The sequence below is a fragment of the Equus asinus genome, chromosome 3, assembly GCF_041296235.1.
Source record: "Equus asinus isolate D_3611 breed Donkey chromosome 3, EquAss-T2T_v2, whole genome shotgun sequence".
Taxonomy (NCBI): domain Eukaryota; kingdom Metazoa; phylum Chordata; class Mammalia; order Perissodactyla; family Equidae; genus Equus; species Equus asinus.
In genome coordinates this window covers 64,171,978-64,199,163 of record NC_091792.1, presented here as the reverse complement: position 1 = coordinate 64,199,163, position 27,186 = coordinate 64,171,978, and the positions used below count along the sequence as shown (strand labels likewise).

At 37.3% G+C, this 27,186-nt stretch overlaps 1 protein-coding gene across 2 annotated transcripts; it reads right to left on the bottom strand.

Annotated features, from left to right (window-relative positions):
- Positions 1–753: 753 nt before the first annotated feature.
- On the bottom strand, positions 754–27,186 carry PBK (PDZ binding kinase). 2 transcript variants are annotated; one of them, XM_014843313.3, is made up of 8 exons: positions 26,787–26,983; positions 21,076–21,153; positions 16,837–16,930; positions 11,832–11,974; positions 11,130–11,299; positions 10,385–10,514; positions 2,735–2,917; positions 754–2,223 (listed from the first exon to the last, which is right to left on the bottom strand). In XM_014843313.3, the coding sequence occupies exons 2-8, from the start codon at positions 21,131–21,133 to the stop codon at positions 2,024–2,026; spliced, it is 978 nt and encodes a 325-aa protein (XP_014698799.1). In that variant the 5' UTR covers positions 21,134–21,153; positions 26,787–26,983; the 3' UTR covers positions 754–2,023. The 2 variants fall into 2 exon arrangements, with proteins under 2 accessions (XP_014698799.1, XP_070361249.1); XM_070505148.1 differs by lacking the exon at positions 26,787–26,983 and adding an exon at positions 27,057–27,186 and having other exon boundaries at positions 1,298–2,223.

Genomic DNA, 27,186 nt, shown 5'->3' with positions numbered 1-27,186 from the left:
TGATAGGTTTTGTTTTGTTCTTAAATTTCTGCTCTTTTCTCTCCTTCTATTGGAAGGGAGTCTTACTTTGTTTTTCCTAAATTCTTAGCTCACCAATTTTTCACCCTTTGTCTTCTAATATGGCATTTAAGATTATAAATCTCTATAAGCACAACTTTAGCTGCATCCCACAAATTTTTATATATAGTATCTTCATTATTTCAAAGTCTTTTCAATTTTATTTTGATCAACAAATTGTAGAAGATTAAGTAGTTACTAGGAGGCATGAAAGAACAGTCCCAACATTTCTTAGGCAGCTGCTTATTAGCTCCATTTTGTAGAGATGCAAACAGGCTCCTGGAGGCCTTGCACTGACAGTAAAGGGGGATTTTCTGGGAGGTGAGAAAGGTACTTGGGAGAAGCCTGTGTTGATTTATAAGTTGCAATTAATTCAGCAAAAAGATTAGTCCTGCTGTATCCTCAACCCAGTCATATGTTAATCTTTCCTGAGAATGAGGGAAATGGCCAAAAAAGAAGCTAACACCCGAGACTTAAAGAGCAAGCTATAGAACAAGAACAACAGTTTTCTTGCAGTTGGTAGCAGATTGTCTGCAACTTTGCATTGAGGACTTCAAGGCCCGATCCAGACTCAAGGGAAAAGCATGCCGGGATCATTTTGCATGTCTGTCTTAGACAAATACTGTCAATTTGCTGGCCCAGTCAGTCCTCTGTTCCCATTTAGATAGTCCAAATACAGGAACTGGAAACATATTTGTCAAGGAAAAGTATTTGTTTATGTATTAAAAAGAATAGGCTAAGAGAGAAACTGCTTTGTCAGCTTGGCAGACCGAGTAAGAATGACACAAAATACGTCAAAGTAAGAATAACAATGTCAGGATGCAAAATTGTACATAAATTTTTCCATAAATCAGCTTTCAACTTACTTTCTTGTCATTTTAATAATATTTTGATAGAAGATATGCTCATTAATCATCTGTGTACACTTGGTATAATCTCAACTTAAAGACCCCTCTAGTGAATTCTAGAATTGTTTAAAGCTCAGAGTGCAGTGGTTCCTGATCTTTCTTAGATCCTCCAGGATCTCCAGTCAAGTCTGGGCACACCACCTACATTCACAAGCACACTAACTGAAAATTCCCAGGGGGCTGTGGCTCACAGAAAGAAACTACTGATCCAAATCACCCTCATTTTACAGATTAACAAAATAAGGCTGAGAGAGAGAAAGTAACCTACTCTCATTCACTCAGTAAGTTTAATGACAACACTCATATCAATGGAGTATAAAATAATACACCTTCTGGTAATAAAGTGCCCTTTATTCCATATCATCCTATTAGAGTTTTATTATTTTTAAACCAGAACTGCAAAATCCTTAAGATATAGATTAGTAAATAAAAAAGGGATTTCAGTACAGAAAATACATTTAATAAATTAAAGTAAAAATCAAAGAGAGCAAGAAAAGCATTAAGTCAAAATGTTTGGAAATACCCAAGGAACTACTCTTGAGTCAAATTCTCTCAGTTTCCAGTGACCATATTTAATAAGCAAATCAGCCAAGAAAGGCCAGCAAAAGGTTTAATGTTTTAAAAGATAAGCAAATGTAGACTTATTTTGTACTGCACAAAGTGCTAATTTCAAAAGATCCATTAAAATAGGGAATGTTTGAGAAAGATCATTAATAAAAGTAATGGTTACTCATCCAAATTTACATTAGACAATAGTGTTTATAGCATTTTATTGCTGGTGTTTTAAATCTGTATGAACAAGTTCAAATACCTAAGCAGCTTGTTCCTTAAACTTCAGAGAACACCCATAACTTTAAATGCTTACATCATAAGCATACATGAAATACCTTCATAACAGAAATAGTTGTTCAAGTGTCACAAGGTGCTATGGTCCTAAAATAGGCCACTTCCAAAAAGTCTAATAATTACAGACTATCATAGTAACTATAGAAATGTGTTACAGTGAACAGTTATTTACAAGAGCCATACTCAAAGCTCAGGAAGTGAATAGGAGGTGATCACTGGACATCCATTTCCAAAGCTTCAACGATGTGTGCAGCAGAAGGACGATCTTTAGGATCTTCATTGGTGCATACAGAGAAGAGTTCAATTACTTTCTGGTACGTTTCATCCAGTTCTTCCATGTTAACAGGTGGCCTGGTTCCCAAAGCTGCATAGTATGCTTCATCATCAAAGTCACTTTCATCAAAAGTTTTATCTGCTCATGAAGGAGTTAGAGATTGAAACAATTAAACAAAATTACGTTTAAGTCATGGAAAAGCTTAGCAACTCTGACTGCTCCTCCTGAAACAAGAATCCATCCTGCAGGATGCTTTTCATTACACTGCAGGCAGTCTCTTCAACTGTGCTGTCGTGGTGTGGATTAGCTGCTGTCATGGATTTCTAGGTTATCAACCCCTACTCCTTACTATGATAATTTTCCAATCTTTGTCTCAGGAAAGGGGAGTTTTTAAGGTAATTTTTGCTCCTCTAGATTGTCTTAATTTATCTCCCTATTCTCAATTAATCTACATTTCATTTGTATGAGATTAAACCAAGATGGTACACCAAATTAGTCATTGGTATTAACACAATCTATATCTCACGCCACTAAATCAAACAACTTTCTCTTTTAAATTTTAACTTAATAGAAAGATAAAATGTAATTTTATAAGCTAATCTTTAGTTCAAACTAAGGAGATTGGGAGTTTAAAAATATGTAGTTATACCTTCATCATCATCATCATCATCATCTGGAAGATTAATGTGTGGAATAGATAAAGTCATCATTTCCCACAGCGTAAGGCCAAAGGCAAATATGTCTGCCTTGTCGGTAATAACACCATTCTCCTCCAGAGCTTCCTTGGGTTTCCAAGGCTCAGTGCCAATGTAACAGGCCTCGGGGTCAGTCACTGAAACAAGTAAAATCAAGTAAAATGGTCACAAGGTCAAGCACTAGAAATCACTGAGAAAGGTAAGCAACCCAAAGGAAAATGGGCAAATGATTTAACGAGTAGGTTAAAGGTTAATAAATGTAGTCAAGAAACATGAAAATACACTCAACCTCATTAACAAAAATTACTTTTTCCCTATCAGATTGTTAAATATTCAAAAAGCTGGTCAGTTGCCAAGGGTGTAAAGAAACAGCAATTCTCTTAGAAAGTGGTAGGAATATAAATAGATTGTGGATGTCAAGAGTACAGACCCTGGAGCCAGATTGCCTTGCCTGGGTTCAAAGACATTTGTGTACTGTGTGACCTTGAGCAGATCACCTAATCTCTGTGCCTGAGTGTCTTCATTTTTCAAACTATGCTGTCATTGGACTGAGAGAAATACCATGTCTTTGCTTCTATGATTGCTAAATCAGGGAAACAGGAAAAGGTGGAATCACACATATTGGCTCTTAAAGCTCCTGCCCAGGAATGACATAGGTAAACCCACATTTCCATTTAAATTTTAGTCAACTTGGTGATTTCAAGGAAAAACCCAGCTATAATTCTGATTGGGATTGGACTGAATGGTCAGATAATTTGGGAAGAATTAGCATCTTAACAGTATTGAGTCTGTCAATCCACAATCATGATCTCTCTCTCCATTTACTTATGTCTTATTTAATTCTCTCAGTGATGTTTTATAGTATTCAGTATAGAAACCTTAGACTTTTTGGGTTAGATTTAACCTTAAATTTTTATGCTTTTTGGTACTTATAAATGGAATTAAAAGTTTCATTTTCCAATTATTTACTGCTAATATATAGAAATACAATAGCTAACTTCACTTATTAGTTCTAGTAGTTGTTTTGTAGATTCCTTAAGATTTTCTACCTGAACAATCATTATCAACTGTAAATATGAACAATTTCATTTCCTTTCCAATCTTGATGGCTTCTACTTTTTTCTTGCCTTATTTTAATGGTAGGGTTAAGTAACTCTGGCGAGAGCAGGCCTGCTTACCTTCTTCTCCAGGTATGATGCTGCCTGTAGGTTTTTCTGTATAGTCTTTCTGAGGCTCAGCTCCCTCTATGTCTAGTTAGTAAGTTTTTTTATCATGAATGCAAGTTGGATTTAGTCAAATGCTTTTTCTGCATCTCTTGAGATGACCATGTTTTCAAATCTGTCAATATGGTGAATTTCATTGACTTCTGAATAGTAAAATAACTTTTCTTTCTGAGGATGAACAATAGTTGCTCAGAGGTACTATCCTTTTTATACACTGTTAGATTCAATTTGCTAATATTTTTTAAGGATTTTTGCATCTATGTTTGTGAGGGAGACTGGTCTGTGATTTTCTTCTTTCACGATGTATTTGGCAGGTTTTGGTGTTTTTTTGCAGAGGAAGATTAGCCCTGAGCTAATATTTATGCCAATCTTCCTCCACTTTATATGTGGGTCACCGTCACAGCATTGCTGATGAGTGGTATAGGTCTGTGCCTTGGATACGAACCCACAAACCTGGGCCGCCAAAGCGGAGCATGCTGCAGTTAACCACTAGGCCACAGAGCCGGCCCCTGTCGGGTTTTGATATTAGAGTTATGCTGGACTCAGAACAAAGTGGCCAGTGGTCCTTACTCTATTTTCTGAAAAAAATCTGTGTAAAACTGCTGTTATTTCTTCCTTGGATGTTTGACAGAAGACAATGGTGAAAACACCTGGGTCTTGGGTTTTCTTTGGGGGAATGTTTGTTTAATAGATACAGGGCTATCATGATTTCCTATTTCTTCCTATATCAATTTTAATAAATTGTAATTCTCAAGGAAATTGTTCTTTTCATCTCAGTCATCAAATTTGTTGGCATAGACCTGTTTGTACTGGTCTGTTAATCTTTAAATGTGTGTAGAATCTGTAGCAATAACCTCTTTTACATTTCTGATATTGGTGATTTGTGTTCTCTTTTTTCTTGATCAATCCAGCTAAGGATTTGTCAATTTTATTATCCTTCAAAGAACCAGCTTTTGGCTTTATTAATATTTTCTAGTGTTTGGTTTTCATTTCATTGATTTCTGCTCACATCTGTATTATTTCCTCCCTTAGTCTGCCTTTGGATCTTCTTTGCTTTTTTTAGCATAAGATAGAACATAGGTTATTGATTTACATCTTTTCTTTTTTCTAGTATAATCATGTACACAGCTACAAATTTCCTTCTAGACCTGCTTAAACTATATCTCATACATTTTGATATATTTTCCTTTTTTATTCAATTCAAAATATTTTCCAATTTCCCTTGTCATTTTCTTTGACAAACAGGTTATTTGAATTTGTGTTGCTAAATTTCCAAATACTTGGGGCTTTCCCAGATATCTTATTGTTATTGGTTTCTAACTTAATTCCACTGTGGTCAAGAAAGATACCCTATTCATATATCTTCCGTAATTTTACGCATTTCCTTTTGCAGATTTAGAAACTACTTCTGCTATGACTAGGATAAGCTGAAGCTCTCACCAACAGAACATTCACTAGGCGGTGTTAGAGTATATTATACTAAAAATGGAATGTGCAACTAGGTAAGAGTCTGCAGACATGGTCCATGTGGGCACTGACTCTGTGGCAATAAGAAAGGATTCATACCCCATTCTAAGCACATCAAATTCCTATAGGGATCCATCAGGCTAAAAAGCAGCTTTCTAGAACCCTGGGTCTAATATATCAGTCCCAGTTGGAGACTCTAGACAATCACAAGTGCATTTCCTACATGTCTGTTTACATTACACATAATGGAAATGGGTTCCCCACATATGTTACTGCTTAAGTTTGCTTCTCAGTAAAGATGGATTCTGACAAAAGTTTGATGAGATCATGAATTTAATGGTTCAGTTATTCCTTTTTGTCAATACAGAAACTTATTTTATTGCCCTTTATGACGTTCAAAGAGTTTAAGCAGACATTACCTTATTCAGTTCTCAAGGACACTATGTCAAATTGAAAAATTATGAAACTTGGAGCTTCTACTCATCCTTCAATTATCAGCTTAAACATTATTTATTTAGGGATGCCTTTCTCAACATCTAGGCTGCGTTAGGTGGCACTATTATGTTTACATAATTCCTTATATGATAACGGTCATTATACTTTCGTATTAGTTATGCAAGAGCTGCTTTCCATCCTAGATTATAAGCCCTAAAATGGTAAGGACTGTGTCCATCCCATTTTCCGCTATACTCATAGTGCCTGGCACAGTGCCTGACTGTATTTAGTATTAAAAATATTTTCTAAATCAGTCAATCAATAAATCTAGAGATAACCACTGTTAAGATTTGGGCTTTTCACAGAATACCCTACATATATTATAGTTGTGAAACATGTAACTATGTTACCTATTAAAACACAAAACTTAAAAATAATTTTTAAAGATTTAGGTGTATTTTTTCCCAAAACTTTCTTAATGTGTGTGTAAATAAATATTTTAACTGCTATTTTACAATCTGTTCATCTCACTTAATATATTTGGATATATTTCCATGCGTACAAATATAAACCGATATAATTTTAATATATGGTATTTTATCTTGTGGTGGTACAGTACATTAAACCATCCCCCCCCCCTTTTTTAAAAAAGATTGGCACCTGAGCTAACATCTGTTGCCAATCTTCTTTTTCTTCTTCTTCTCCCCAAAGCCCCCCAGTACATAGTTGTATATTCTAGTTGTAGGTCATTCTGGCTGTGCTATGTGGGACACTGCCTCAGCATGGCTTGATGAGTGGTGCTAGGTCTGCACCCAGGATCCGAACTGGTGCAACCCTGGGGCACAGAGGCGGAGTGCGCAAATGTAACCACTCGGCCACAGGCCGGCCCCTAAACCATCCCTTTCTTATTGATGGACATTCTCTTACATTTTTGCATGGTCTGTTCTGCTACAATGTGTATCTTTGTAAAACAAATTAGCTCATACACAATTAGTAAAAAAGATTAATTATGTGATTTTTTTCCCAGTACATTAATGTTATTTTTGAAGTGATCAGGAGTAAACCTCACAAAGAGAAAGCCTCAGCCCAGAGAAACACCTTCCCTCAGTGCACAGCTGTTAGGAGCCTTAAGAAATGCAATGCTGACTGTAACATTAAACTACCTGGTGAAGCTGAGAGTGCAGGTAAGGGGGCCACCAAGACATTTCCCCCATGCTTATGCATATTGTTTTTAATCGAAAAAGCCAGATCAAATTTTACATTTAATGAAAACTATCTATTGAAAACAAACGCCCTCATATATACCTTTGAGGAAGCACAAACCCAGGGTTTATGACTACATAAGTTGACTGATGCTGGGTGCCAATGAACATTGAACGTGCTAATATTTTTATTAGGATTGTTATTGTTTTTGTTATTGCTTTGTTTTCAAAGCTGCATGGATTTTGATTTTTCTGTCCCAATTCTATTTCTTCTATAAACCTAGTTCTATCTTTTGACTTTCACAGAATGAGAGGTTTTGCAGAAATACACCAGGTTATTGTAAAAAATGCCTGTACTGCCCAATTGTTTCTTTGGAATGTGTTCTTGGGAATGGAATTATAGGATTGAAGGGAATAAACATTTTTAAAGGTTTAGTCTTTTAAAAAAAATATGTATTTCCAAACGGCCCTCTGAAAAGGTTATACCACTGTGGTTGTTACTAGTGCTGTTCATCAAGTAGTTCATGCTCTCCATCTTCTAGACACACAGAAGGATTGTACTTGCTGACCCGTTGTGGTTGGGTGGAGCCACATGACTAGTTGTGGTCAGTGGGCTGTGACAGAGGTGACTTGCGTCATTTCTGAGCTGGAGCATTTAACTGTTAGTGCAAGGCTTTCTAGAGCAGCACTGTCCAACAGAACTTTTTGTGATGACAAAAATGTTCTCTATCTGCACTGTCCAACATGGCAGCCACTAATCACATGTAGCTATTGAGCACTTAAAATGTGGCTAATGTGGCTTAGGAAATGAACTTTTAAAATTTTTAGTTATTAATAAATTTAAATAGCCATACGAAGTTAGTGGCTACTGTAGTGGACAGCGCAGCTCTAGAGCTTTTTTTATCTTCCTTATAATAAGGGCCATATTTCATACAGTGGATGTTCCAGCAGCTTAGATGCTAAAGTGAGAATGACATGCAACATAGCCCTAATGGACATGTAGCTTGAATAATAAGCCGTGGTGGTTTTACGCCGCTGAGGTTTTTTTCTTTGTTTTTTCTGAGGAAGATTAGCCCTGAGCTAACTACTGCCAATCCTCCTGAGGAAGACTGGCCCTGAGCTAACATCCATGCCCATCTTCCTCTACTTTATATGTGGGATGCCTGCCACAGCACGGCTTTTGCCAAGCGGTGCCATGTCCGCACCGGGGATCCAAACCGGCGAACCCTAGGCCGCCGAGAAACGGAACGTGCAAACTTAACCACTGTGCCACTGGGCCGGCCCCACGCTGCTGAGGTTTTTGAGAGTCTATGTTATCATAGCAAAACTTCTCCTAACCTGAACAATACACCAATTACAACTTCTACTCAGTGCATGAGAGTACATGTTAACCTAGACTGCAGCTCACACTAGCATATAGAAAGTTTTCAGTTAGTCACGGCTTTTTTTTTTTTTTTTAATAGTTTCTAGCTTTGCTGTCCTTCCTAAGCTCAACATTAAGGAAATATTTACCTACAGTTTTTTCTACTACTTTCTTTTTCCGATCTTCAATCTATAGAGATTAGAGTGAGGAGAGAAAACAGCTTTATTTTTTCTAAAATGTCCAAACATCATTGTTTATTGAGAAAACTACCTTTTTTTCACTAATACAAAAATATCACCTTTATCATATAACAAATTCTATATATTTGGGAACTATTTCTTGACTCTCTTATATTTTTCAGCCTATTTTGGCATGAGTATTGCTGCTTTAATTATATTAAGCTTTATAATACTTCTTAACGTCTGGTCAGGAAAATTCCTACTCATCATTCTTTCATAGAATTTTCTTAGCTATGTTTGAACATGTATCCTCAAGGATGAACTTTACATTCACTTTGACATGTTTCAAAACAAAGTAGATCATATTGGGATTTTGTAGAATTTATAGATTTTCTAATTCATTCACTTCTGCTTTCTACATTTTTTTAAGGCTTCGTTTTTTTGATTGACTTGAACACTCAACTTAATTTCATAAAGGTTAAATAATGAAAATGTTTTTCTTTGAGTAGTTCTGTCTATTATTAAATAGGTTTTGATTTGATGTTACATTCTCATTATTTTCTAAGTATTTTGTAAGTGGAATTTGATTTCTTCTTTCAGCCAAAGAATTATTTACAAGTATTTTAAATTTCTAAAAAGTTTGGGGATTTTTGTTTCCAACTGTGTTACTAAATTAGTAACATGTCACTAATTTCTAGCTTTATAGCACTGAGGACAATGAATGTCAACCATTAGACTATTTCTACTTTTTAGAATCTGAGGTTTTCTTTTGTAACCCAACTAATATATGGTCAACTTTAATAAATATTCTAATGCACAGAGATTAACTTTACTACTCAGATTTTCTATATCTTAGTTTTGTCTATTCAATCTATTAAGGATTGAAAAAATTACACTAAAAATTTTTTATTCTGTTTGACAATTTCTCCTTTTATTTCCTAAAGTTTCAACTTTGTAGCAGTTATTTGGCCTAGGGTTTCATGACAGCTCTATCTTTATAAATGATCACAGACATCATTATAAAGTCACTATTTATCTTGGCTTTTTCCTTCAATTCAAGTGTAGACCTTTACTTTAGCTAGAAATTAAGCTCTAATAAGTTCTAAATAGCATTCATTAACCTTCCCTTTACCTTATATTCATATAAAAAGGCAAATTTAGATGTTATTTATTAATAATATGTTGAAAGCAGACGATTTCTCTTTGAGGCTGGCTCTCAGTTCTCAACCAAGAACATATCTTAAACTCTCCAAGAAGAGAATGGTCAGTATTTACAATAAAGAGAGGAATGAGCTGGGTGGGCCCGGGGCAAGCAGCAGAAGACTGGCCTCTACCAGCACCCTCTTTCCTACCTCCACTCCAGCTCCTCCTTCTAACAGTTGCCCAAATCTTGTCACTATATTGATGCTAAATGTATTCCTTGTTAAAAACCTTATTAAAATTTTATTTTCTATTTCCCCACCTTTTACCACTAAAAATCTCAATCCAGGTTAGAAATAGTTCCCTTAGTTTCTTCAGTTAAAATTAGTAAGAAACCAGTAATTTATATTGTGTGAGGCAAGGGAGGGGGCTGGATGCTGAGGGGAAGAGACAGGAAAGGAAGGATACTTTTTATTGCACAATTGTTATAGTTTTTGAGTTTTGAAGAAAGTGAGCTTACTACCTATTTAAATATGCAAAACTTAGCAATTTACAAACTGTATGAAAAAATTTAAAAAATTAGAATACTACTTACCAGTCATATTTTCATCCAGTGGTAGAGAGACTCCTACATCACAGATTTTAATTGTTTCAAAATCACCTTTAATTACAACATTTGAAGATTTTATGTCTCCATGAAGCAGTTTCTTTTCTTGGTGCAGATACTAAAACAGTGGAAAATTTAACACAGCAGAGCAAAAATACAACTAATAAAAAAAATATGATAACCTTCAAACAAAAAGAACAACTTGAACTCCCGTCCTAAACTATAGGCTTCTATCTGTCCATCATTTCAAATTACTTGAAGCTAGAGAAGGGAACATCCCATGTTACCTCAGTCTGCCATACTGACGAGAAATCTAAATGATTCTTTGGAAATCGATGTCTATTTACAGGTAAGCTAACTCCAAAACTTATGCCACAAAGCAACCTTTAGGAGGCTTATTTATATCAACAGGGGCTTAGGCTATACCTCCAGAATTAATTATTAAATCTGTGTTAAATTTATTAATCCTCTCAACTAAATCTAACACATGATCTTGATAAGCAAAAATACCTGACTCGGGTTATTTCAGGCTATGTGAAGGCCTCAAACAATACTTCACTGATCATAAAAAAGGAAATAGTACATTCTGAAATAGAAGTGATTCTATAAAGACTTTAACTTAAGGCAACTCCCTCTTTTGGGGGGAAAAAATCTCGCCTTGTAATTAGGTGTATAAAGTATTTAGTTTTTCCATGTCCCACAGAAGTTATTTAAAACATAATGGCATAGTTACCTTTAACCCCCTTGCCATGTTCAAAGCAACTTTTAATATTATGGCTGCTGGAAAAGGATCTCGGCTGTCTTTATTTCGTTCTTCTATTAAGTCATTTAGAGACTTTTCACCTCCATATTCCATAGCAAGACAGAGACTACCATCACTGGCTTCAGTGAAAGCCCGATAACCTTAAAGAAAACATGACATTTTCTTACTGGAATAGGGAAGAACAACAGTATTTAAGTTTTTTTACAGGAACATGATTGAAAATGGATCTGGATTAAGACTGACAAATATACAATGAAACAGCTATTATTTACAAAACTAATTCAGTAGACCTAATTTAAAATGCCTTCAGTGTTTGCCGACTGTATAACAAATTAAAATATTTTTAAATACTTTGCCTCCTTAAACATAATAGTTTCACCAGTCCTATTTATATTAAAAATGAAAATAAGAAAATTATCTAAAATAAGATCATTTTATATTCCTGAATTCTTCATAGTACCAGCACCACAATGAGTATATCTATTCCCATGAAGTTTTAAATATATACTTAAGCATCTTTTATTTTAGAATGTTCACATTAATTTGATTCTTGCCAAACTCCAACACCATCCTCCTCATTTTTATTAGTGAGACTAGTTAAGAGGTTATATAAACTCTTTCTGGATAAACAGAATAATACCAGATACTGCTACAAAATAAATTTAAACTTACCTACAATGTTTGGATGATGAAGGCTTTTCAAAATCTTAGCTTCGTCAGTTAGTCTCTTTAGATACATACTTTGATAATCATCATTACATCTAGGATTAATTTTTTTCACAGCCCAAGGAGAATAAGATAAACCTCTTGGAGATCTTTAAAAAAACCAAGATGTATAGGAAGATTAATAACCATAATACATTTCAAATGACTAACAAGAACTTCCAAATTTTGCAAAGGACTTAATATGTTGTTTTTTAGAAAACATTTAAAGTATTTTAGACTATCACACTTGTATTATGTATCCTTGTTCATTGGACCACGTATAGCTGATATATCTATTGATTACAAAAGGTCTGATATCTATTGCTTGAAGGGAGAGGTCAAAAAGAGAGAAGTAGAAGAAAAAAGATGGAATGTTATAAATTTTAAACTTCAAAATTACTATACTATTTTCTAATTTTTCCATTCAAGCATGTTCAGACTACCATCTACTTATCAAACATTTAACTATGTGTACCAGAAGCGAGTTATAGAATGTTAAAGTAATAAACACTAATGTCTAAGAAACTTGAAGAGATGTACAAAAAACATTTGGCCCATATATAATCATGCAAAGAATAACAGACTGTTCTTCCCAACAAATACTGTGCCTCTACACTAACCAATCCATCTCACACCTTTCACCATATACTCAAAGACATGCGTTTAAGGAGATAATAATAAACACACAATTGAAAAAAATGTAAATTGTCTATTTTCTAGGAGGATTCACCCATTTTAAGAATATTTAAAGTGTAAATGTTTTGAAGCCTAAATAAACAAGTAAAACAAAGTAAGAGATAGGTTTACCTGGTAAGGTAGGCATTTATTTATGAGTATGGTGAATTACGAAGGACAAAGTGTATGTAGCACAGAGGCACAAAGCTAGTGAAAGAGCTTCAAAAGCTAAAGAGAAAAAGTTTAGCTTAACCATAAGAACCATAAGAACATAAAACAATAGATTGAACTAAGAATTTGTTTAACTTTGTACTACCTCATGAGCATAGCTCTGTGATTGCAGGGTGTTTTTTTTTTAATGAAAAAACATGTAGGGCTGGCCCCGTGGCCAAGTGGCTGGGTTCGTGTACTCTGTTTTGGCAGCCCAGGGTTTCACTGGTTCTGATCCTGGGCGCAGACATGGCACCGCTCATCAGGCCATGCTGAGGTGGCATCCCACACATCAAAACCAGAGGGACCTGCAACTAGGATATACAACTATGTACTCGGGGGCTTTGGGGAGAAGAGGAAAAAGAGAGGAAAGAAAAAAAAGATTGGCAACAGATGTTAGCTCAGGTGCCAATTTTTGGGAGAAAGAAAACCAAGCAAACATGTACTCAAAGGATCATTAAACTTCTTAATTCACATACATCTATCATCCACAAGCATATCTAAACTATCTTAAACCTCCAGTTTTAGATAACAATAACATTTGAGGATAACCTCTTCCATGTCATTTCATTATGGAAAATGTATTTTTCAAGTTTCAAGGGGTACCCCATAGCTCTCAAATGTTTAGAATTCAGTGAGCAAGTCCATCTTCACTTTTTCCATAATGTATCCTAAGCTACAGAATGACAAGAATATATTTACAAAATCTGAATAAAATACTTGGCCAAACTAAAAGTTGGTTCACTGAAAAGACTAAGAAAACAGGTAAATTTCTGATGAGATTGCACAAAGAAAAAAAATAAAAGGAGGCACAAATAATACTTCAAATAAAAATGGGCACAAAACTACAGATTCAACAGATTAAAAAAATCTAAGTGAATAAATACTAAAACTTTTATGCCAATAATTTAAGACAAAATGGACAAATTCTTAGAAAAATCTAAGAACACTGATGAATGTAATCAGGAGTTTAAAACCATCCCACAAGAAATACAAAGCCTAGATAATTTTATATGTGAGTTTACTAAACTTTCAAGTAAGCTATCATTCAATCTTATACAGATTGCTCTAGGGAATCAAAAGAAAAGGGACTATGAGTCTATATAACCTTAATAAAAAAATCAGACAGGGACAGCAGAAAAAGGAAAATCACAAGCTGATTTCACTTATATCATAGATACAAAAAGTTTAAACAAATAGCAAAATGAATCCATCAGTTTATTTATTTATTTATTTTTTCTTCTTCTTCTCCCCAAAGCCTCCCAGTACATAGTTGTATATTCTAGTTGTAGGTCCTTCTGGTTGTGATATGTGGGACACTGCCTCAGCATGGCTTGATGAGTGGCGCCATGTCCGTGCCCAGGATCTGAAATGGTAAAACCCTGGGCTGCTGAAGCAGAGTGCGCCAACTTAACCACTCAGCCATGGGGCTAGCCCCATTAAAAAATAATAATTGCAACTATGTTGGGTTTAATCTAGAAATGCAAACTTCATTTAACATTAAAAAATACAGACTCCTGGATTAAAATGATAGCTTGAACATACAGATACAATTTGATCCCTCCCAAGCCCCACTAAAATAAAAGCACATGGGCATTTTAAGACATATACCCATCGACAAAGATGGAAATCACGAAGGAGACAATGGCAACAATCTTTTTGAAAACTTGGAAAGCAGATGAAAGTAACTGACTTAACAGTCCCAATGAACTTTTTGAAAATTATTTAAAAAGCAAGTAAATTACTAGATACTCTCCCTGATTGTGTATCACCAGGCACTTGCCCATCCCTTATCCCCCAGCTTCTGAAGACTGAAGACTGGCTTTGGAAGGGCCTAAAGTAGAGAGTCTTCAGCCTGAAGTCTACTGGCATAGTCGAGAACCTGTGAACCATACAGTCACAGAGTAATTCATGACCATATGCTCACTGAGTTTTCACATGTGTATATACCTGTGTTATCAACATCCAGATCGAGGTATAGAACGCTTCTAGCACCCTCAAAAGACTTAGGATGTCATTTTAAAAAGGAAAACTTTCAGATAATTAAAAACAAGATAGACAAAAATGACAAAGTCAATAGACGTATCAGAAGATGAAGTTGGGGAAATCTCCCAGAAAATAGAGCAAAAAGACAAACAGAAAAGAGAAAACCAGGCAAAATTTTTTTTAAAAGTAGATCAGTGATCAGTAAATTGAATGTCTAAAAAATAGGCATTCCAGATAGAGAACAGAAAAACAGAAATGAAAAGTATCAACAAAGTAATTTTAAAAATAATTTCTCAAAAATTTAAGAACAGAAATTTTCAGATTCCAAGAGGCCCACACCCATGCATGTCACTGTGACATTTCGGAACAATGGAGACAAAGAGAAGATCATACAAGGTTCCAGGACAGTGGGAGGGACAGATAACATAAAACAGATTACATAAAAACAATTAGCAAGCAGAAAGGCTTCAGAATTCTCAACAGCAACACTGCAAGCCAACAGACAATGGAACAACGTCCTCAAACTTCGGGAGGAAAATTATTTCCCAAAGAGAATTCTAACCCAGAAAAACAAAAAGGGTCAGTCAAGTATGAGGGTAAAATGAAAACATATTCAGAAATGCAAATACTCAAAACTGTATCTTCTGTGCATCTTCTCATGGGGAACTACCAGATGTCCTCAACCAAAATGGGATGTAAACCAACAAGTAGTAAGACATATGATGCAGAAAAATGGAGGATCCGCTTCACCAGAGAAACAGAGGAAATCTCCCAGTTACCAAATCCCAGGCTGACAGGGCCACATTACAGAGTGGTAGGGTCAGGCAGGGACTGCTGTTTTTCATTATCAGCCACATGAAGCTTTCTAATGAAGTCATGTAGTACAGTATAACTTTGCTAACAAAACACTTTACATTTATAAACATTTTTTTAAAAAAGAGAGGGCCAGCCCCATGGCCTAGTGGTTAAGTTCGGCACACTCTGCTTCAGTGGCCCAGGTTTTGTTCTCAGGCACAGAGTTACACCAATTGGCAGTGGCCATGCTGTGGTGGCAGCCCACGTACAAAATAGAGGAAGACTGGCAACAGATGTTAACTCAGGACAAATCTTCCTTAACCAAAAAGAGGAAGATTGGTGACAGATGTTAGCTCAGGGCAAATCATCCTTAGCAAAAAGATAAAAAAGTGAAAAATAATGAGACTAGCCATGAACCTGTGTGAATTTTTTTCTTTCAAGATAACTTAGACAAGAGTTTTTACATACTAAAAAACAAATGCTCACAGAACTAGTAACATACAAACACACAAAGGGGGTGTTTAAACTGCAAAAATGCTTCAAGAATACTTACTTATATACAATTGCTATGCTATTCTCAATTCATTAGCTTTTTATTAAAGAAGGTATTTCTATTTGGAAACAATATAAACCTAGATGAAGCTAACAATGTGCCTGGTTGGACTAGTCAGGCTGATTCCAAGAGTACAATGAGGAATACATATTAACTCAGTTGTTTACCACTATTTACTAAACATGAAACTAGGTACAGAGTAATGAGTAAAATAAACAACTTTTTTAAAAATGTGTTTGTTGACACCTATAATATTATTAGCTATTAGCACTTATTCTACTATTTCATTTTTCTTTCAACACAATTTTCCTACTTTAAAATCATGTATTTACCCTTCTTGCTTAACAATGATGACATAAGAAATAAAATCCTTTATTCTCTAAAAGAGGCTATCTTGAGAAGGACTGGCATCCCCAACACTGGCATCCTCTTTGAGGTTTTTTTATTGAGAATCCTGCATTATCACCACACAGGAACCCCTTTCCTCTGTCCCTTCCCCTTCCCACACAAGCCAAAGAAAGAATTATAATGTAAATCATTTCTCCTTTAATAATCCATCAGGAGGAAGGTAGGAGACAAGTATACCAGGCAGAGCTCTGGTTATAAAATGTTCTAGGACTGGTATATAGTGGTCAGGTAGGATCAGGAACATACCCCAAATCTAAATATTTGAATTTTCATATTCCTTTTTTGTCTCCAAGTACAGTGAACTATGGTTCCATGTAAAAATGTTAATTTGAAACTTATACTCACCTTTTCATAAGGTAGACATTTACCCCAGTACCAAAGCCAAGCTTCTGCATAAATGGAGAGGCAGGAATATTTATACATGGAGTTAAAGATAATCCTAAATGTCAGAAAGAGAAATAAAAAATAAAATTAGTATTTGAAAAGATCTCTAAAAATGCACGCTAACATTCTCAACATACTACTATTAAGAGTATTAATTGGCAGTCTTTTGGAGAGCAATTTGACACTATCTATCCTAATTTTAAACAGATACCCTTTGACCAAGTCTACTCTTGGAGCTCTATCTTACAGTGACACTGAAGCAGGGGCAGCAATCAGCCTGTTTTTCTATGGCCCCCCAAGCTAAGAATTTTTACATGTTAAAAGGTGGTTAAAAAATGAAGAATATGCAACAGAGTCCCTAGGTGGCCCACAAAACCTAACTATTTACTATCTGTCCCTTTACAAAAAGCTTGCCAATGCCTGCACTGCAGCATGTGCCCAAAGACATCATACACACACGTATACCTGCATATATATTTGACTACTTGGATTTGCTTTTGTGGCTGCAAAAAAACAAAAAACCTACGTAATCATCGTTAGAGTCATAATTATAGTGCATCTGTATCACAGAGCATTATACAGGCATTAAAAAAGATGAGCTAGGGGCCGGCCTGGTGGGACAGTGGTTAAGCGTGCACATTCCGCTTCGGTGGCCCGGAGTTCACTGGTTTGGATCCCGGGTGCGGACACAGCATCACTTGGCATGCCATGCTGTGGTAGGCATCCCACATATAAAGTAGAGGAAGATGGGCATGGATGTTAGCTCAGGGCCAGTCTTCCTCAGCAAAAAGAGGAAGCTTGGCAACAGTTAGCTCAGGGCTAATCTTCCTCAAAAAAAAAAAAAAAAAAAAAGATGAGCTAGAGGAGTCCTACTTTTGTTCATGACCAATTAACTACTCCTGGAATTGCTGTCTTGCCATGAACAATTAGGAAACTTGACAAGATATAATGGTTTTCAGATAATCGACCACAGGCAGAGTAGGGGTGTAAACTCTGAGAGAAGAGAAACAAATGAGGTGAGCCCTATCATTATCCTAACTTACTGTTTGATGGCAGTTTCCAAGCTGCAGCACAAAGAAACACAGCCCAGAGGTCTTGTCATATTGAGGAGACAGAGATTGGGGTCAAGGAGACCTAAGTGGCTAGAATTTGTGGAGCAGAGAACTAAAGAGGGAGGCAAAAAGCAAGAGAAAAAGCTCCAGAGATCTGAAAAGAGGTCTCCCTTGGAGCATCTGGCTAAGTACTTATCTATACACACAATGAACAAAATTCCCCAAAGCCAGATAAAGTGCCAAAGACAAGCAGTATGCTAAACAATTATCAGAGATTACACAGGTCTAGGAATAATTCATTTATAATCAGCCAGAGTGTGGTAGCTCTGTAACACACAGAGCATTGAGTAAAGTCCTCTAAAGGATCACAACTTAGTAGTACAGCTAAATTTTAGCCCAAGGAAAAAGTCTGGAACAAAGCTTAAAGCAAGCCTCAAAGGAAACAATCTAATGTGCAGGTAACTTAACTGTGGACTATAATAAAATCACACATCCTTCAAAGGAGTGACAAAATCCAGCACTCAACAAGGTTGAGTGTCCAACAGCCAATAACAAATTACCAGGCATGAAAGAAAAAAATATGACCCATATTAGGAGAAAAATAAACCAACAGAACAGACCATAAAATGGCAGTGATGTAGAATTAGCAGATAAGAACCTTAAAATACAAATCTTAAAAGTATGCTCAATACTGTAAAGGAAAACGTGAGCATAAAGGAGGAGACAAAAAAATGTAAAAAAAGATCCTAATGGAACTTCAAAGAATGAAAAATACAATGGATATAACCAACACCATCTTAGAGAAGAAAAGGTAACTAAATTTTAAGATAAAACAAAAAACCTACCAAAAATGAAGCACTTAGGAAAAGATTAGAAAAAAATTAACAAATCATCAGCAAGCTATGGGACATTAGCAAAACAGCAGATTTAAATCCAACCACAGGCAATTACACCAAATGTAAATGGTCTACACAGTGTTGTCCAACAGAACTTTCTATCATGATGGAAATGTTCTGTATCTGTGTTGTCCAGTACAGGCACCACTAGCCACATGCTATCATTAAGCACTTGAAATATGGGCTAGTACAAGTGAGAAACTAAATTTGCAATTTTATTTACTTTTAATTTGTTTGAACTTGAATTTAGATTGCCAACTGTGGCTAGTGCCTAAATAGTCCAGTTAAAGACAGAAGTTGTCAGAATGGATAAAAACAAAACAAAACATAGCTACATGCTGTGTATAATAAACTCATTTTAAATATAAAGACACAAATAGGTTAAAAGTAAAAAGTTTGGAAAACATATACCATTCAAACGCTAATCAAAATAAAGCTGGAGTGGCTCAATTAGGATCACATAAAGTGAACTTCAAACAGAGAGTACAACACTGGATAAAGAAGGACATTTCATAACAGTAAAGGGGTAAATTCCTGAAAAGAAATAACCATCCTAAATGTATGTGTACCTAATAACAAGCTTCAAAATACATAAAGCGACAGACAGAACTGAAAGAAAAAAATAGACAAACCCACAATTGTAGTTGGAGATACTTCTCTCTCAAGTAATAGAAAAAGTAAACAGAAAATCAGTAGGGATATAGAAGACCTGAACAAAACAACATAAACAAGTCAACCAGCTTGAACTAACTGACATTTATGGAACACTGCACCCAACAACAGCAGAAAATATGATCTTTCCAAGTGCATGAAATATTCACCAAGACAGACATACCCGATCAAGAAAGAAAGAAAATATAAAATACCAGTACCAGAAATGAAAAAGGAGCTACTACCACAGACCCAACTGACATTAGAAGGGCAATAAGAGTACATCATGTATAACTTTATGGCAGTAAAATCCACAACTTAGAAGTAATGGACAAATTCCTTGAAAAACACCAGTAAATATTACACAAGAAGAAATAGATAACTTAAATAGCCCTATAACTCATTAACTGTGAAGTCACAGTTAAAATCTTCCTACTAAGAAAATTCCAGGCCCACACAGCTTTCCTGGTGAATTCTACCAGTGAAGGAAGACATACTATCAATTCTACATATACTCTTCAAGAAAAGAGAAGGAAACAGTTCCCAGTTTACTTTATGAATAGAGAATACCCTGATTCCAAAACTAGACAGACATTCCAAAAAAGGACAACTACAGACCAATATCCCTCATGAACACAGAAAATATTAGAAACTGAATCAAGCAATATATAAAATACATCATGACCAAATTGGCTTTACCCCAGGAATGAAAAGTTGATTTTATATTTGAAAACTAATGTAATTTATAACATCAACAGACTAAAAAAGAAAACTTTATCTCAATAGATTCTGAAAATGCATGTGAGAAAGTTCAACACCCATTCATAATAACCAGGAATAAAAGGAAAATTCCTCAAACTGATAAAGGGCATCTGTGAAAAACCTACATCTAACACACTATTTCATTGGAAACAAGGCAAGTATGTCCACTCACATCTCTTCCATTCAAAAATATACTGAAGTTAGTGCTATAAGAAAAAGAAATAAAATAATACAGACTGGGGCAAAAAAGGTAAAACTGTCTTTACTCATCTACAACACTACCAACTATGTACAACATCCTAAGCAATCTATAAAAAAGTTAATGGTATAAGTGAGTTTAGCACAGTTACAGGACACAAGGTCAATACACAAAAATCTATATACCAGAAATGAACAATGTAAGATTTTCTCCTATGTTGTCATCTAGAAATTTTATGATTTTAGCTATTTTTGTATATGATGTGAGCTAAGGGTCAATTTGCATATGAATGTCCAATTGTTTTTATTTGTTGAAAAGATTCTCCTTTGCCCACTGAATTGCCTTGCAAAATATCTTTCCATTACCACAGCCACGCATGTATGAGAGGAGGAAAGGTAATGTTCCTTAATGGTTCAAGTTGATTGTTCACCAGGGAGAACCTCCAAATCTGTTAGAATGTCAGTAAAATTAGCTCATAGATGACCAAACCCTGGCCTATAAAATCAGTCTTATTTGTTAAGATCAACATTATAAAGAGGACTTATGCTAAAATTATGTGTGACAGATAATAAAGGATCGAACTACAATAATACTAAGACATTTCTAATACCAATGAAGAAGGGTTCCATATATATCTTACCAGATTTCTTCTTTTCAGATAGTTTGCTTGGTGTCTTGAAATTACTGACTTCTTCCATTGTAGTAATCACTCTAGGTCCTATGATGAAAATAAATTGAAAGTTACACTGCAACTGCAATTATAAAAAATACAACTCTTCTTTATGAAAAAGTTCCTATAACACTATCACTCCTTTTACCATATAAATATGAAATCTGAGAACTGGAAAAGACCATGACAAATATTTAGCCCAATTTTACTTACAATGAAAAAACTGAAACCAGAGAGGTACAAAAAGGTGAAAAGTAAGTCTCCCTCTCACACCTCCTGGAAGTATTTGTTAACAGGTCTTTTATATCCTTTAAAGAAACTGTTTATGCAGGCAGCATTATTCATAATAGCCAAAAAGAAGAAACAGAAATATCCATCAGATGATGAACAGATGAACAAAATATACTCTACAATATAGACAACAGAACATCATTCAACAGAACTCCTATTCTCTAGAACAGAACATTATTTAATCATAAAAAGGAACAAAGGAGATGGATGTCAGCAACATGGTGGAGTGAGCTATTCCCTTTATCTCTCCCCCTTTGAACTACAACTAAAGGAACATTCATTGTTCAATGGAGGATACCCAAACAGCACAACAGGATACCTGAGAGACCCACACAGCTATACATCTGAAGGGAAGGTGGTGGAGATAGGTGAGCACTCTCTGGTCCCCCCTGACAGCCCTGTGGACGCACACAACTGCTCTCTCGGCTGGACAGCCCATAGCACCACTGTTGCCCCAAGGATGGGAGTGCACCTCGTCGCAACTGTGGGAACAGGTGACGGCAGCCCTGAGCTCCTGCCTGATTGCTTTCTCATCCATTTGCTGAGCCCACAGTGCTACTGCAGTCCTAGGGAATGGCCCAGGCTCATACTCAGTGGAGAGGCCCTGCCCACCAAGCACAACAGCTGGTGCGACCTAGAAGGAGATGGCAAGCAGACTGCACGCCCAGGTGAATGAGCTCCCAGATGCTGAGAACACCCATGGTACCACTGTGGCCCCAAAGGGGTAACCTGTCTCAGCAGGACTGTGGGATCAGGCAGCTGTAGCCCTGAGCACCCCTGTGATCACTTTCTCATTCAGTGGGAAAGCCCACAGGGCCAATACAGCAGTCCCAAGGAGTGGATCAGGCACAGCTGACAGAGATCATGGTGGACTCAGAACACAGCTCTTGCTCCCCACCCAGTGGCAACAGGTGGAATGTGCGACCAAATACTATGACTATGCAAAGGCACAAATCCACCCCATCAAATACTATGAAGCAGTATATTAATACTCCAGACCAGAAAGAAGACGACAAATACCCAGAAATCAATCCTGAAGGCACAGAAATTTACAATCTAAATGACAGAGAATTCAAAATAGCTATCATAAAAAAACTCAATGAGTTACAAGAGACCTCAGAAAGACAGTTCAATGAAATCAGGAATAAAATTAATGAACAGCGGGAATTCTTCACAAAAGAGATTGAAACCATAAAGAAAAACCAATCAGAAATGCTGGAGATGAAAAACACAAGAATGAGATAAAGAAAAATCTGAAGTCCTTAAATACAGCTGATATTATGGAGGAGAGAATTAGCAAATGCTTCAGATGAAGGAGAACTAAGACTAAAAAGAAATGAAGAAATTCTCCAAGAAATAGCTGACTCAATTAGGAAATGCAACATTAGGATTATATGTATTCCAGAGCAAGAAGGGAGGGAGAAAGAGCTGGGAGCTTGTTCAAAGAAATAATAACTGAGAACTTCCCAAACCTAAAGAAGAAGCTGGAATTACAAGTAAAAGAAGCTAAAAGAACACCTAATTACACCAATGGAAAAAGACCTTCTCCAAAGCATACATTAGTAAAACTGGCAAAAGTCAACGACAAAAAGAAATTATTAAGGGCAGCAAGGCAGAAGAAAATAACCTATAAAGGAATTCCTATCAGGCTTTCAGCAGATTTCTGAGGAGAAACTTTACAGTCTAGGAGAGAGTGGAATGATATATTTAAAATTTTGAAAGACAAAAAGCTTCAGCCAAGAACACTCTATCTAGCAAAAATATCCTTCAGATATTATGGAAAAATAAAAACTTTCCCAGATAAACAAAAGCTGAGGGAGTTCATTGCCACAAGACATCCCCTACAAGAAATGATCAAGAAGGCCCTCAGACCCGAAAAGAAAAAAGGGTTTACAAAGCCTTGAGCAAGGAGATAAATAGGCAAACAGAAACAGAAAATTGCAACTCCCTATCAAAACATGCTAGCAAACAATTATAACAGTAAAGAAAAAGGGAAGGAAAATATCAAGAATATATATAATCACTTCATTTTAATCACAAACTGACAACACAAAACGGAGTAAGTTGTGACAATAACTTAGATGGGGAGGAATAAAGGGATGGAACCTGCTTAGACTAAGGAAATAAGAGACTATCAGGAAATGGATTACCTCATCTATAAGACCTTTTATACAAATCTCAAGGTAACCACTAAACAAAAAATCAGAACAGAGACACAAAGGATAAATAATGAGAAAGCCATCATAGAGAGCCACCAAACTGAACTGGCAGGTCTGAAATACATGGCACACGAAACAAGGGAAACACAGAACAACTGGAAAACAAGTGATAAAATGGCAGCATTAAGCCCCCATATATCAATAATCACTCTAAATGTAAATGGATTGAATTTTCTAATCAAAAGACACAGAGTGGCTGGATGGATTAAAAAACAAGACCCAACAATATGCTGCCTCCAGAAAACATATCTCAGCTCTAAAGACAAACACAGGCTCAGAGTGAAGAGATGGAAGATGATACTCCAAGCCAATGGCAAACAAAAGAAAGCAGGTGTTGCCACACTTATATCAAACAAAGTAGACTTCCAGATAAACCAGGCAATGAGAGACACAGAAGGGCAGTATATAATGATAAAAGGGACACTCCATCAAAGGGACATAACATTTATATATGCACCTAACACAGGAGCACCAAAGTACATAAAGCAACTATTAATTGACCTAAAAGGAGACATTAACAGCAACACAATAATAGCAGGAGACCTTAACACCCCACTCACATCAATGGATAGATCATCCAGGGCTTTTACTCAGAGAGCTTTAGTCACTGCAAGGATTTCAGCTTTTACTTAGAAACAGGAAGTTATTGGAAGGTTTTACGCAGAGGAGGAATACACTCCAGCTTATGTTTCAACAGGATCACTCTGGCTTGTGTTTATTAAGTGAAGGGGAGCAAGGGCGGAGGCAATCAGACCATTAAAGTGGCTAATGCAATAATCCAGGGGAGATAATCCAGGTGGCTTGGATCAGGACAGCCGAAGTAGAGATCGTGAGAAATGTTTGTGTTCTGCATGTTTTGAATCTGGAACGAACAGGATTTCCCAATGTTTGGATTTTTGCTAGGAATGAGACAAAAGTCAAGGATAGCTCTAAATTTTCAGATTGAGCAACTGGAAGAACAGAGGTGCCATTACTGAGATGAGGAACTCAATTCTGAATGCCTTATTAGACAGTCAAGCAGAAATGTGAAACAGACAGCTGGATATAGATCTGGAATCCAAACTGAAGATATAAATTTATAGGGTATCAGCATATATATGGTATTAAAGCCAAGAGACTAGATAAGATCATCTAGGGGATAAATGTAGATGGCAAACAGAGAACTCTGAGGCAGCCCAAAAGGAGAACTGAAGGACACAAAGTAGCCCCGGGGGTCCAGAAAAGTAGGATGCAAAAAAACCCATTAAGTATGGTGTCCTGGATATCTTACTGCCTAAGTCTCGCTGCCTTTTTCCCCTCAGCATAAGGAAGACTTGACATTCAGAAGTAGTGTAAGTGTTTAAAAAAAAAACTTTCCTCCAGTTAAAAACACCTAAGTTTAAACAGAAGTCTTTTAACATTTGATTTCATTCTAGAACACTCTAGGACTCAGTCCTCCACCCCAAGCCATTTGCACCTAAATATACCATATCTTAACCATTTCACAATTTTCTGAGGCAACTTTTTTCATGACTAAACAGGTTTGGCCGTAGTCTACTGATAAGATGACTTCTGGCCACTGTGACACTCTGTCACAGATTCTGTATATACTGTAGACATATCCTGTATGCATTAATTGCTAAATAACCATACTAATCTAAATCACAGGGTTTTATTGTTGTTTTATTGCAGTAACAGTGGTTTATAACTATATAAATTCCAGGTGTACATCACTATATTTCGATTTCTGTGTAGATTACATCATGTTCACCACTCAAAAGACTAATTACAATCCATCACCACAGACATGTGCCTAATCACCCCTTTCACCCTCCTCCAATCACAAGGTTCTTATGAAGAGAACAGCATAAAATTGTGAATATCTTAGATGAAGCCATATTAGAAATGAGAGTAATATGACTGTGGGCAGAATTTCATAGTCTGTGGAGTACTTCAGATACTTTTTAAAATTCAAGCACAGTTTAAGAAGCAGTATTAAGAGCCAGCCCAGGGGCCGGCCCGCTGGCCCAGCGGTTAAGTTCGCACGTCCCGCTTCTCAGCAGCCCGGGGTTGCCCGCCCGGATCCCGGCTGCGGGCATGGCACCGCTTGGCACACCATGCTGTGGTAGGCGTCCCACATATAAAAAAGTAGAGGAAGATGGGCACGATGTTAACTCAGGGCCAGGATCCGCAGCAAAAAGAGGAGGACTGGCAGTAGTTAGCTCAGGGCTAATCTTCCTCAAAAAAAAGAAAAAAAGCAGTATTAAAAAGTTAACAGGGCTCAGCAAGTTCATCAACAGATCTACTGGATCAGATAATAACTTTTGGACCCTAAGCCACCCTAGAACCAAACAAAAACGTGGATACTACTGCCAAAGCTAAAGTGTAGACAGACAGCGGAGAAAAGGAAACACAAAAGAAGAGAAAAAATAAAGATAACTGAGAAAAGAGAAGCCAAACAGAGGAAAAAGCAGAATGAAAAAGGAAGGGAAAGTTCTGATGGGATTATTTACAACCCCTGCAGGCATTTCCGGGGTCGAGGCAGACTGTATCCCCGGATCCAGGAACTCACGGAGGGCTGGAGGTGCAAATCCTCCTCCCACCTGCCCCATCACCTCACCTGAAAACTGGAGGCAGGTGAGTTGAGGGGTTCAGGGGAAGGAACTGGGCTTCACACGGCTCTTTCTCAACCCCACGCCCACCAGAAACCCTGGTCCGGCTCCAGCCTCCGCGGAGCGCTGAACTGAGACTCCCGGGCCGAGGTAGCCAACTGTCCCCAGGGGCGCCAGCCGCAGCGCTGGGGTCTGGGGCGTAACTCCGACGTCGCCACAGGCCCGGGCATCACAGCAGCCAGCGGGCAGCCCATGTGTAAAACGACGGCAGCTTGCTAGATCCGTTTCCCAGATCCGCCTGCCCGCCGCATTCGCCAGCGGGGCCTCCAGGAAAGCACGGACTGCCAGGCTTCGCTTCGAGAAAAGGGCAACTTCTGTCCCGAAATCCCCACGCCACCCCGTGATCCAGATGCGCACCCGGGTTTGGGTCGCAAAAACGATTCCTAAGATAATCCCCAGCCAATGCCACATTCCCAGCGTCCTCAACCTTCCCGCTCGGCGGAGCTGTCACGGAAGCACTCGGCTGAGCGCTCTGTCCCACCAGGCCCGCGCCGTCAGGGCCGCCAAAACCTCCCCTTACCGGAGCCACACGCCGGGGACAGAGCCCAGGCTGACGAGGGCTCTGGGCCGAGGTCGTCTGGAAACTCGTCCGAGGGGCCCCAGCACGCGCGCCTCGGGCGGCCTCCCTCCCCGCCAGCGCGCACACCGCGGCAACCGTCGTTGCAACCCGAAGCCTCCGAGCTTTCAAACGCGCGCGCCGCGCCCCCGCGTCGGCGCGAACTACGGGGTGGCGCGAAGGACATAAGAAGCCGTATTCGCTGTTCGGGTTCTTTTCAGCTGCTCCAGTTACCTTACTGATCCCGTTGTAGAACCAAGTAGGGACGCTTTGAAGACAATGAGAGGCGAGAAGCGCAGGAAAAGACAAACGGATTTTTATAGTCATCCCTTCAAAGTGACGAGAGATTTTCGCATATTGAGGT